At 43.4% G+C, this 12,619-nt stretch overlaps 1 protein-coding gene across 3 annotated transcripts in view; it reads left to right on the forward strand.

Annotated features, from left to right (window-relative positions):
* The first annotated feature begins 5,122 nt into the window (after nt 1-5,122).
* Calcoco2 (calcium binding and coiled-coil domain 2) overlaps nt 5,123-12,619 on the forward strand; it is a 30,475-nt gene continuing 22,978 nt past the window's right edge. The window contains exon 1 of one of the 3 annotated variants that reach the window (XM_020173944.2): nt 5,123-5,227. Coding sequence is in view for 1 of the 3 variants with exons in the window: in XM_020173943.2 (XP_020029532.1) it covers nt 5,295-5,354 (60 nt within the window). In the remaining 2 variants the exon portion in view is untranslated. Of the gene's footprint in view, nt 5,355-12,619 lie in introns of all 3 variants that reach the window. The other 2 variants (XM_074045959.1, XM_020173943.2) reach the window with 2 other exon arrangements.

The following is a 12,619-nucleotide window of genomic DNA, read 5'->3' on the forward strand; positions in this document are numbered from 1 at the left end:
AGGTAGAAGGATTCTGGTCCAGGCCCACACTGGGGGCTGGGGAATCTCAGTACCTTATCCATCAGAAAAACAACTTGCCGGGCGCTGGTGGCTCACGCCTATAATCCTAGTTACTCAGGAGGCAGAGATCAGGAGGATCGAGGTTTGAGCAAATAGTTTGTGAGACTCTATCTCGAAAAAACCCATTACAAAAATAGGGCTGGTGGAGTGAAGGTGAAAGCTCTGAGTTCAAACCCCAGTACCACAGGAAAAAAAAAAAATTAAAAAACCAAAAGCAGAAAAGGTCTGGGGGCATGGTTTAGGTAGTAAAGCCCCTACATAGCAAGTGGGAGACCCTGAATTCAAATCCCATAAACACCAAAAATAAATGGGTAAAGTCTTAAAGGCTTGGTATATGTGCCAGGGATGAGTTAAGGGTAAGGACTGGAAATTAGGTAAGTATGCTGAGAAGGTGAGTGTTTTGGAATCCTGGATTTTCTTTCTTTCTTTCTTTTTTGGTGGTGCTCTAGCACTCAGTGCCTATACCTTCAGTCCCTCCACCAGTCCTTTTTTGTGGTGGGTTTTTTGAGAAAGGGTCTCATGAACTATTTGCCAAGGCTGGCTTTGAACCTTGATTCTCCTGATCTCTGCCTCCTGAGTAGCTAGGATTACAGGCGTGACCCATGGCCACCCTGCTACGGGTTTTTTTTTTTTTTTTAAGTCAGTGATGCAAGTGGGAATGGTGTGGACGTGTGTATACTCACAGAATCAGGACTCTCGCTAAATCAGAAGAGTTGAAAAGACATGTGTCCCCACCTTCAGCATTTCTCTTGTTCCCTGATGAGGAAGCCGGGGCCTAGAGAAGAGAGATGGCCTCCCCAAGGCCTTGGGGTGCGCCCATGGAACCCACTACTCCTTCACCACACACTCTTACTAGTGTTACTAGTAAAAGGTGGGAATAGAAATTTCTGCCCCACTTCTTTTGAGTTCACATTTTGGTGCATATCAGTAGTGACAGGGCGGAAAGAAAGAGCCCCTGGAAATAGAACTGAGTGATATAGCTTCCAGGTTTCTGGAAGCTGTGTTCTTCATCCTCCTTCATCTTCTAGGAAAACAGCTTTCTCTAGAAAAAGCTATTTGTGGCCCTTTTTTGTCTTTTTTTTTTTTTTGTCTGTTTTGCCAGTACTTGGGTTTAAACTCAGGGCATCATGAGTGTTAGGCAGACACTCTACCACTTGAGCCATGCCCCCAGTTCATTTTGCTCAGGTTATTTTGGAGATGGGGGTCTTCTGTATTATTTCCCATCCTCAAACCATAATCCTCCAGATCTCAGCGTCCCAAGAAGCTAGGATTATAGGTATGAGCCACCAACACCTGGCTAGCTTTTTAACTTAATAGTGTGAAAAAAGTTTTGTAAAGGTTAGAAGTATAGTTATGTCAATTGCATATTTACGTGCATAAAAAAAACTAAAAGAGAGTGAAGCCCTGATTTCAAACCCCAGTCCCACCAAAACCAAACAAACAAAAAAACTAGAAGAGGGCTAGTTTAAGTGGCCCAAGCAGTACACCTGCCTAGCAAGTGTGAGGTCCTAGATTCAAATCCCAGTACCACCAAAAAGAGAGAGAGAAAGAGAGAGAGAGAAAACTGGAAGAAATTCTGAGATAATTAAAAAAAAAAAAGAGGCATGTGTAATAACACATGCCTCAATAACAGCTACTTGGGAGGAAGAGGGAGAAGGATCTAGATTCAAGATTCAAGGCCAATTTAGACAAAAGTTAGTGAGACCCCACATCAGAAAGAAGACTGGTATGCTGGTGAATTCCTGTGGTCCCAGCTACTCAGGAGGCAGAGGTACAAGGATCAAGGCAAAGTTAGCAGGAAGCCTTCCGTGGAAAACAAAACTGAAAGCAAAGGGACTAGGGTGTGTTCTAATTGGTAGAGCAGTCCCCAATGCAAGGGGAAAAAGAAAAAAAAAAAAAAAAAAGGTAAAACCACAGATAAAAACAAAACAAATGTGTTTTAAAGATTTTATCTGACTCATTCAATGAGGGAACTAGTCAGATGATCAGACCTTTCAACTGATTCAAAAAAAGAAGCACGAGCTGTTATACTCCTGATCTCTGCCTCCTGAGTAGCTAGAATTATAGGCTTGAGCCACCAGCACTCAGCTTAATTTAAAAACAAAACTATCCCTTTTTTTTTTTAATGGACTATCGAAAAACATCTTTAAATATTAGCATTGAGCTCAGTAGTAGAGTACTTACCTAGCATGTGCATGGCCCTAGGTTCAATGACCCAGCACAGCCAATCAGTAAACATTAGCATTTCCTAAAGCGCTTAAGAGCAGATTGTGTTTGCCCACACTTTTTTAGAAACACGTGGTTAACGTGAAGTATATCCAGCTGCTTTTTTCCTGACGTTTTTAAACCACCATGTTTGACCTACAAGAGTTAAAAGCCCAGCTGTAGTCTAATTAGACTGACTAGTAGTCTAATTAGTAGCCTTTTTCCCACTGATTATTCAGTCCTCTTTTTCAAACTTGGGTATCAGAACAATTTACACTCTGTAAGGTCTAGGCGATTATAGAGACAGCAAGCATCAGAAAGAAAACCCCTCCGCTCTCTTTTTCCATGAGACCAAAGGTTCCAAAGTCAGTCATTGCCACTGTGCAGGGCTGGGCAGGGCTGGGCAGGGCTGGAGCTAAAGGTGGAGGTGAAAGCATTTGTTACTAGGCGACCTGTGGTAGTCCAGCGGCTCCTAGGCTTGCCTGCTCCTCTTCCTCCTTCCTGTAGCCCACACCTGTCAGGCTGACGGGTAGATCTGCCCTAACCAGGACACTGACCACTTGCCTGTGGCTATTTCAGTTTAAATTACATAAAAGTTCAGGTCTTCAGTCACAAGTTGTTATGGCTACTGGATCAGAGAGTGCAGATGTCAACATTTCCATAACACAGAGAATTCTACTGCAATGAATGACTGACCCTTCCCCTTCCCTCCCTCCAGCATCTGAATCTCTTTCCCATTCCTTCCTCTGCTTGCCAAGCTTGTCATTCCAATAATCAATGTCACCTCTCACAACGACTCTCTTTGACCAACTTTAGTTAAGTACCTTTGAGCCCTCTTTTCAAGTAGGCCTTGACCTTGGGTTTCCATGTCTGTACTTGCCTGATCTAGGAATCCTAAGGCCATTTAGAGAGAATCTTCTAATGTGGAAATTTCAATATATAATATCTGATCAAATTCCTCCCCCCACTTTTTTTTTTTTTTTTTGGTGAGACTGGGGTTTGGGAATGGGTTTTGAATTTAGGGTTTCATGCTTAAAAAACAGGTGCTCTCCTGCTTGAGTCACACCTCCAGTCCATTTTGCTCTGCTTATTTTTTTTTTGGAATTGGGGTCTTACAAACTATTTGCCTGGGCTCCTATTTGCGAGGTCCTCCTAATCTCAGCCTCTCAAGTAGCTAGGATTACAGGCATGAGCCACTGGTCCCTGGCTTGACATTTGTTAAAATGGGGGTTTTGTGTGTGGCTCAAGTGGTAGAGCACATGCCTACTGGCATAGCAAGCATGAGACCCTGAGTTCAAACTCCAGGACCTCAAAAAAAAAAAAAATTGTAATGAACGAAGATTTTTTTTCAGGGAATGTTGTTCTGGACCTCTCTTTCTGAGATGATCCATTTTCACCTGTGAAATGTCTTTCTATTCTAATATACATTTTTACGACTTAAAAAAAAAAAGGCTAACAAGTAGGAGGCCCTGATTTCAAACCAGTTACCACAAAAAATACAAAAACAAAGGCGAGCAAGCATGAAGTCCTGGGTTCTGTATGTGTGTGTGTGTGTGTGTGTGTGTGTGTGTGTGTGTGTATAACCAATGAGGAGAGACAATACAGACAAGTGGAGATTTATGACCAACAACCAGAGTGAAAGGTCAACGGATAGAAAATTACTAAGATGAGACATCAGACATAGAGTAGGGGGATTCTCCCTAAACTCTACTAAACAGGATTTTTTTTTTCTTTTTTCTTTTTTTTGCAGTGCTGGGGTTTGTACTTAGGGTCTATACCTTGAGCCAATCCACCAGATCTTTTTTGTGTTGTTTTTTTTTTGAGATAGGGTCTCATGAACTATTTGCCTGGGCTGGTTTTGAACCTCGATCCTCCTGATCTCTGCCTCCTGGGTAGCTAGGATTACAGATGTGAGTCACTGGCACCAGGCTCTAAACAGGATTCTTGTTGAAGGCCAGCAAGAGTGAACAGATATGAAGGATGAGGGAAGCTGGCCTGGTAGTTCAAGCCTGTAATCCCAGTTACTTGAGAGGCTGAAGCAGGATTCAAGGCCAGCTGGATACTGTTGACTCTGACTCATGTCTGTAATCCTAGCTACTCAGGAAGGTGAGATCAGGAGGATCTAGGTTTGAAGCCAGACCAGGCAAATAGTTTGAGAGACCAACACAAAAAAGGGCTGACAGAGTGGTTCAAGTGGTAGAGTGCCTACCTAGCAAGTGTGAAGGCTTGTAGCCCTGTGTTCAAACCCCAGTGCCACCAAAAAAAAACCCAGCATGAGTAGCTTCAAGGAGACTCCGGCGCCAGGAATGTAGCTCAATTGTAGAGTAATTGCCATACTAGGCCCTGAGTTCAATCCCCAGAACCACCCCCCAAAAAGAAGTATTAGGGATGCCAAGTTTATTTTTGATGGTACTGGAAAAAACACCACCTTTACATAATTAATTTTGAAGAATCATTTATGGAAAGGGAATGATAAACCAGCAGAGTGGTCTACACCTGTAATTCCAGCACTCAGAAGGCTAAGGAAGGATTGCAAATTCAAGGCCAGCCGGGGCTACATAGTAACACCTCATCTCAATTGTAAGTGGGGAGAGTGGCCAGGAAGGAATGCTGAAACAAAGAAATGAAGAGACACAGGAAGATTGCTAAAGAGTCTCATGTATAGGACCATTAGTGGGGCGAGAGGGGAAGGGAGAGATAAACAGTTTGTCCTAAGGGATGAAACAGACTCCTTGGGGTGAGCTTTCTGCTCCAAGAGCTGTACTAGGCAGCTGACCACCTGTGGGATGGTCACCCGAGTACTACAAGTCCCAGCAGGCCCCGCGGCGGAGGCGGGGCTTGATGACCGTTATGACGCTATGGGCGGGGCCAGTCCGGATCATCGCTCCCTCGGGCCTTTAGCCCCGCCTCTGTCTCTTTCCCTGCCCTGTTGCTGTTGCGCCGTTGCTGGCTGTTGGCCCTGGTGAGTTCCTGAAGTGAGTTGGGCCCTCGGGTTCCCCAAATTGAGACGTCCAGTCCTGAAAAAGGGCATGGGCGAGCGAAGACGCGGCGGGTTTCAACTTTCACCTCGTCGGTTTTCTAGAGTGACGGTCAGTGGGAGTTGCGTCCGGGAGGGCCTGGAGCAACTTCCGCGGCCCCCGGGGCTCCAGGGGCAGTGTTCCGCCGAGGGGGTTCAGGGCTGAGGCACTTGGGGTTGTTGAGGAGCTCCTGGACGACAGCCAGGGTCCGCACGCCACTGCCGCCCGACGTGTCCTGGAGTCCCGCCCGCCCCCGCCGCGCCTGGTTGTGCGGATTCCGAATCCCTAGGCTGGCCCGGAGCCGCCCTAGGCTTGGCAATGCAGGCGGGCCTGCTGCGTCACCTTGAGCAAGTTACTGTCTCTTTGGGCCTCAGTTTCCCCTCTCTAGCAATAGGTTTGATCCCTAAAGCCGATTCCCATTAGCATTCTGCAATCATTAGGATGTTGTAGGAAGCGAAGAAGAAAAGGTGTAGTGACCTGCTTCGTTACAGTTAATAGCCCGTTCCCCTCCCCACTACACCGTTAGCTCAATTTAGCTTAGGGGTTCATGTTTCCACTTGATTCGACATGCTAACTCCTTTCTGTCGATTGCATTCTTTGCTCCAGGTGCAAGCCAACAAGTGGTTGTGGGTGGTTGGAGCTGAGTATTGTAGCTCAACTCTTGGGGTTTGCAAAAAGCATAAAACAAAGGACTTTATGCAGTTGGTCTATGTAGCTTACGTGGGGGTTATGTTTGTTTTGCAGTGCTGAGGATCAAACCCAGGGCCTTGTGTTTTCTAAGCAAGTGCTCTACCTGTGATCCACACCCCCCATCCCCCATCCAGTCTTTGTAGCTTATGTAGCACACGTGTAGCTCCCAGATGGCGTGCTTTCCCAGGTATCTTCAGGGGCACTTGAAACTCTACCCTTTAGCAGACACGACAGCTGTGGAGTGGAAAAGACCTTGAAAAGGGTAGTCAGTAATCCTGACTTACCTGGCACTAACAAGTGGTACAAGTTCTAGAGTTCATCTGGAGTTTAAAAAATTTAACTGTGGTGGCACGTGCCTATAATCCCAGAACAGGGACTGGTGTGGCTTAAGGGGTAGAGCATCTGCCTAGCAAGTGTGAGGCCCTGAGTACTGCCAAAAAAATTAAAAAGAACCTATAAGTCCAGCACTTGGGAGGCTGAGGCAGGAGGATCTTGAGTTTGAGGCCAGCCCGGGTTACAAAGCAAAACCCTGTCTTACAAAAAGCAACAACAACAAAGTTGACTGTACTTTCTGATACAATGTCATGCTTCCTTATTTTCTTAGATAAAAAGAAAAACAGTTAAAATAACTTAAACTTTTCTTTGATTTAGGCTTATCATTCATTATACTTGGAATGGTCTGTAGAGATGCCTGGTCCATGCTTTTTATTTTTATTTATTTTTCGGTACTGGGCTTTGAACTCAAGGCCAACACCTTGAGCCCTTTTTTGTGATGGGTTTTTTCAAGATAGGGTCTCCAGCTATTTTCCTGGGCTTGCTTTGAACCAAGATCTTCCTGATCTCTGCCTCCTGAGTAGCTAGGATTAAAGGCATAAGCCCTGGGTGCTTGCTTGGTCCATGATTTTTTTTTTTTTTTTTTTTGGTCCGTGATTTTTATTGAAGTTGAAAAGGAGGTAGTGTCATTTGGTCAAGACCTCAGGCTAGGTAGTGATAGAACTAAGACAGGAGCCAAGAATCTGTGCCCCTGGCCTAGTTTCCTTTTCATTACACTATCAAACAATGTCACTGTGATGTGGCTTAGCAAGAAAAAGGTAGATAGGATCAGTAGGGTTTTCACAGTTTCTTGCTACCTGCACCTCACATCTCAGAACTATTTTTTTCTGTGCTCCTAGTACTGCTGGCACTGTGATGGTGTGGAGTGTGGAATGAGAGCTTGCTTAGTTGGCAAGCTGGACAGTCACTTCGAATAATTGTTCATGACCATGGTCATGTTTTTTGGATTTTTTCTCTCCTTTGTTGTTGGTATTGGCGTTTGAATTTAGGGCTTGGTAGGCAGATGCTCTACTACTTGAGTCACACCTCCAGCCCTGGTGAGTAGTCTTAAAGGCTTCTAAGGGCATACTCCTCCCCCCCACCCCCGCCCCCAAGACATTAGAAACATAAGGAAATAGAATGAACGAGGAATTTCGGACTAGAGCAGGTGGTTTAAAAATCTGAGGACCAGTGGTTGTATTTTTTGGTTTTGCTACCTCAGGGCCATTTGTATACGGTGGTGATAGTATCCGCAGCAAGCGTTCACTAAGTGTATATGTAAGCATGTCCCAGGGCCACGGAGGAATGGGATCCAGATCAGTTCATCCATTTTGCTCATGGCTAGTAGTTTTAGAAAGTAAAGTAAGCAAATGAATTAGATTAAATATTGGTTTTTATTTTTCCCAAATGAAGAATTGGTTTGCATTTCTTTCTTGGCTTTAGAAACATTTGGTTTCTCTCTGTGAACTAATCAGTGAAGCTACCTATAGTCTTCATTTCTCTCTGTCCCTTTTTTTTTTTTTTTTAGTTTTCATTTCTCTTGAAAAATTTACCTCCTGGTCCTGGTATTGGTAGGCTAATGTAGCTGAGTACCAGTGGTTCACGCCTGTAATCCTAGCTACTCAGAAGCAGAGATCAGGAGGATCTTGGTTCAAACTCAGCCTGAGTAGTTTGCAAAATCCTATCTCGAAAATACCTAACACTAAAAAAAGGGCTGGTGGAGTGGCTTAAGTGGTAGAGCCTAGGGAGCATGAGGCCTTGAGTTCAAACCTCCGTATCGCTAAGAAAAAAAAAAAGACTAATCTGACGGTGTTGGGCACTTTTAAGTTTTTATGCTAAAAAGCTTATCAGTATAGTTTGCAAATTCACTCAGAAAAGAAGCAATAGAACTGGCTGTTGCCTTGCTTCAAGATAAGAGGATCTATGCCCTCATGGAACAGTCCTGGGAGTAGTATATTAGGCTTAAAAAGCTCATTAGATGAAAATATGTCAGGTTTTCTTAGGAGCCAGGAGTCAATTCATAGGACTAGTTTTAAAATACATTCCCATTATTGCCAGCTCCCCTGAGGGACCTAATCCTTTTGGAAACCAAGCAGAGGAAAGAAAGAAAGAAAAAAAAAAAGTAACAACTATGTCAGAAGCCAAGTAAAGTGCCTTTGGTGGTTTGTGGAATTTTGGTTTTATTTTTTCATGCTTGATGGTTTTGTTTTTGAAAAAAATCCACTTGTTTTCCCTGGTCACTCCTTACGTGGCCAAGTCTTTGATTTGGGAGTAAGAGTAAAGAATTATCCCACTACTTTTTCATGACTCAGTAGCTCTTTGGGCTTCTAAATTTAATTTTTGCTCTTCTTAGCCTCTGAATTATTGCCAGAGTCAGGAGTAAATGGTAGAGAGGTTGATTAGAGGAGAAGAAAATTGACACTTAAATCATTCACATTTTTAGGGTTGGGAGCACCTGCTCAAGTGGTAGAGCACTTGCCTAGTAAATTCAAAGCCCTTAGTTCAAACCCCAGTACTAAAAAAAAAAAAAAAAAAATTCAAATTTCTTTCCATATCCTTGCCCCACAGCTCTCCACAAACACCAATTTCTAGACTGCTTTGTTAGAAAGGTACTTTAATAAGTCATTTTGGAGCCCATTTCTCCCAGGGAATTTTACTGGGAGGAAGGAGAGGCTTTAAGGATCACTGATCTTAAAAATCAACAGACCTCTTCCCTCTAGGAAAAATTGAATGGAGTACTTCCTCACTGACCCAGTACACATGGGTATGGTTATGCCCTTTCTGTCCTCAGCTTGGTAAAAAGAAAGAAGGGAAGCCATTGCTGTTCACCAGTCTACCTGCCTCAACCCTTTCCCCACTCTTGGCAGAGAAGAGTTTTAACCTTTATTTCTAGAATGGTTGAGTTCTGAACAATTGTAGGGACCACCGGGTGTCCTCTGTGTCCTGCTGGGAATGTGATGAGAGTTCTGAAATAGGAAACTCCATGGAGTCTCTTGCAGAGAACCAAAGCAGAGCTGGGGGCTGGGAGTGTGGCTCAAGTAAGTGGTAGAGCACTTACCTCGAAAGTATGAGGCCCTGAGTTCAAACTCCAGTACCCCCAAAACAAGACAAAACAAACAAACAAAAAAAAAACCAAAGCCCTTCACTTTTCTTGACTAATGATTGGGTTATTGGCTGAAAGAAAAGGGAAAGTTTCCTTTGTGTGCTCAAGCCTCAGCCCATGTGCTTTTTTTTTGTTTTGTGTTTAGGTAGTAGTGTCGTTTGAACTCTGGGTCTTATGTCTGTATCCTAGGCAGGTGCTAAGCCACACCTCCAGCCCTAACTTTTTGGTTTTTTTCCCGAGTGCTGGTGGATTGAACCCAGGGTCTTGCACATGCTACCACTGAACTATATCCCTACCCTCGTGAGCTGACTTTGTTTTGCTAATAAGAAAAGAGAGGCTGTACCAGCTACTTGGACCCTTGGCTAGTCTTGCCTTACAAGGTGGCATTCATTTGTAAAATGGCTTGCCAGAATTTGAGTGTGTGGAAAGTGGCTGGCTAGTGGAGTGTGAATTTGATGAGTTCGTAAGGAAATCAAATTTGTACCTTTTGTGTTTTTGGCACCATGCCCCTGGAACGAGCCATGCCAGCTGAACCAGTAATACCAAGAATTGACATTATACTTGGAGATTATCATACTTTCACACTATTTTATAAAAGAGAAAGCTGAGAAACAGCAGCTAATTACCATCATCATTATTACTTAGGATAGGGCAATCCTTTATTTTTACACACTTTGAAGAGGCTTTCAGTAAACTTTTTTTTTTTGGTGGGACTGAGGTTTGAACTCAGGGCTTTGTGCTTACAAAGCAGGTGCTTTACTGCTTGAGCCACACCTATAGTCCATTTTGATTTTGCTCTGGTTATTTGGAGATGAGGTCTCAACCATGATCCTCCTGATTTCAGCCTCCCATGATCCTCCTGATTTCAGCCTCCCAAGTAGCTAGGATTATAGACATGAGCCTGGCACCTGGCTTAGTAAAGTCTTTCCAGTGGACATTAGAGAAAATCAGCCATCAGTAGCTCTCCAGCTAAGGGCTTAGTGTTCCACCTTCCCTAAGTGGTGAGGTAGAGGGTGGACTTCTTTTCCTTTAATTAGTTCACTCCACTGCTTCTTGGTGGTACATTGCATCATTTTCTGCCAAAGCTAACATTCTATGAAATCATCAGATTCTATCTTGTGCTCTTTTTGTGTCAGATATTAACAATTCCATGTGCATATCCTATTTATTCTTTTTCAAAAATACAGCATCAAGCTGGGTGCCGGTGTTCATGCCTGTAACCCTAGCTACTCAGTAGGCAGAGATCAGGAGGATCTTGGTTTGAAGCCAGCCCAAGTAAATAGCTCTCGAGACCCTATCTCAAACAAAACAAAACAAAACAAAAACCATTACAAAAAAAGGGCTGGTGGAGTGACTCAAGCAGTAGAACACCTTTCCAGCAAGCATGAGGCCCTGAGTTCAAACTCCAGTGCTGCCTATATACAGCCATTGAGTTAGTATCTTGTAGGGCTGTTCATTTTGGATGATCGAGGGAAGATCTACATAAATAATGACCTATGTTAATGCCCATGTTTCTTTTCTGCACGTCAAAGGCATGGCATCCAACCACAGGCCTTTGTCTCTTCCCTGAAAGCAGCTGCAGGACCACCCACCAGCTAACAACACAGATGCCTGCTGCAAAGGATCCCATGATGAGTTTTTTGCAGTACTGGGGATCAAGCTCAGGTCCTTCTACATGGTAGGCTAGCACACTACCCCTGAGATACCTCCCTAACCCACACTTAACCATTATTTACCTGCAAAAGCCCCTTCCCTTTTTACTTTTTGATGAATGACATGTATATCTTACTCATTTTTTCAACAAATATCTAATTGGCAATGACTTTGCATTAGGCATTGTTAGTGTATACCACAGTGATAGGGTTATAAGGAAAATTACTGAGTTAAGGTACTTAGGTTAATTGAGGGACAGGCCCTAACTCACTCTTACCTGAGCGTTCTTCATGATCTGTAGTCAAAGGACAAATTAAGTCATTTTATATGCTCAGATAAATTGGTGCTTTAGGCTTAGAACAAAGGGAACATGCTGACGTCAGTGTGACTGGAGACTAGTAGGGAAACAGTCTGCAAGCTGAGTAACTACCCTGTCCATCTTCCAGGCACACAAGAGAAACCCTCATCACACAGACAACAGCTTATTTTAGGGGGAATAGAGTGGAATGTGACCCCCAACTGCTCCACTTTGAAAAACCTCTGTGAATTTGAGGTTGAGCATGTGGCTAGAGTGTGTCCCAAACCAGAAGGCGGGTGGTCTCTTGGTTCCTTAGTTTGAATTGACAGTTCAGTGCTCCAAAGTCTTGCTGTCTCTGTGGGAAAAAAAAAAAAACTGACTTCTGAGAAATTGGAAGAAGAGGCCTAGTTGTATAGATTTCCAAAGTAAAATCAGGAAATAGGTAGGATGGGGCAGGGCTAGAAGAACTATAGGGGTTTCTTAGTTATTGTACTTACCTGCTTTTTTTAATTATATGTGTGTACACAACTGTCCAACATGTTCCAATAGCTGAACTTAAAAGGTATTGTGTAGTATTTACATATGGACATCTGCAACATTTTTTGCATGAAAATAACAAGACTCACTAATATTAGACCAGCAGAGGCATTTAGAAGACAATGCACATGACTTATTTGGAAAGCAGGAAGTACTACAAGTCAACAATTCAAAACACTTTTTTTGCTGGTGCTGATGGCTCACCTCTATAATCTTAGCTACTGGGGAGGCAGAGATCAGGAGGATTGTTGTTTGCTGGTCAGCGTAGGCAAAAACAAGACCTTATCTCAAAAATACCCAACACAAAAAAGGACTGGGGGACTGACTAAAGCAATACAGCACTTGCCTAGCAAGCATGAGGAAACATTTAAAAAAAATTTGTTTTGAGGTACTGGGGCTTGAACTCAGGATCTTCACCTTGAGCCACTCCACCAGCCCTATTTTTGTGAAGGGTTTTTCGAGACTTTGCCAGGGCTGGCTTCGAATCTCAATCCTTCTGATCTCTGCCTCCTGAATAGCTAGGATTATAGGCGTGAGCCACTAGCACCTGGCTTAATTCTTTTTCTTTCTTTCTTTTTTTTTTGGGGCAGCATTGGTATTTGAACTCAGGACCTCATGCTTGCTAGGCAGGTGCTTTACCACTTGAGCCACTCCACCAGGTTTTAAAATTTTTTTTAATTTTTTATTTTTTTATTTTTTATGATTAATTTATTCATATGTGTGTACATTGTTTGGGTCATTTCT

Source organism: Castor canadensis, chromosome 11 (genome assembly GCF_047511655.1).
Source record: "Castor canadensis chromosome 11, mCasCan1.hap1v2, whole genome shotgun sequence".
NCBI lineage: Eukaryota > Metazoa > Chordata > Mammalia > Rodentia > Castoridae > Castor > Castor canadensis.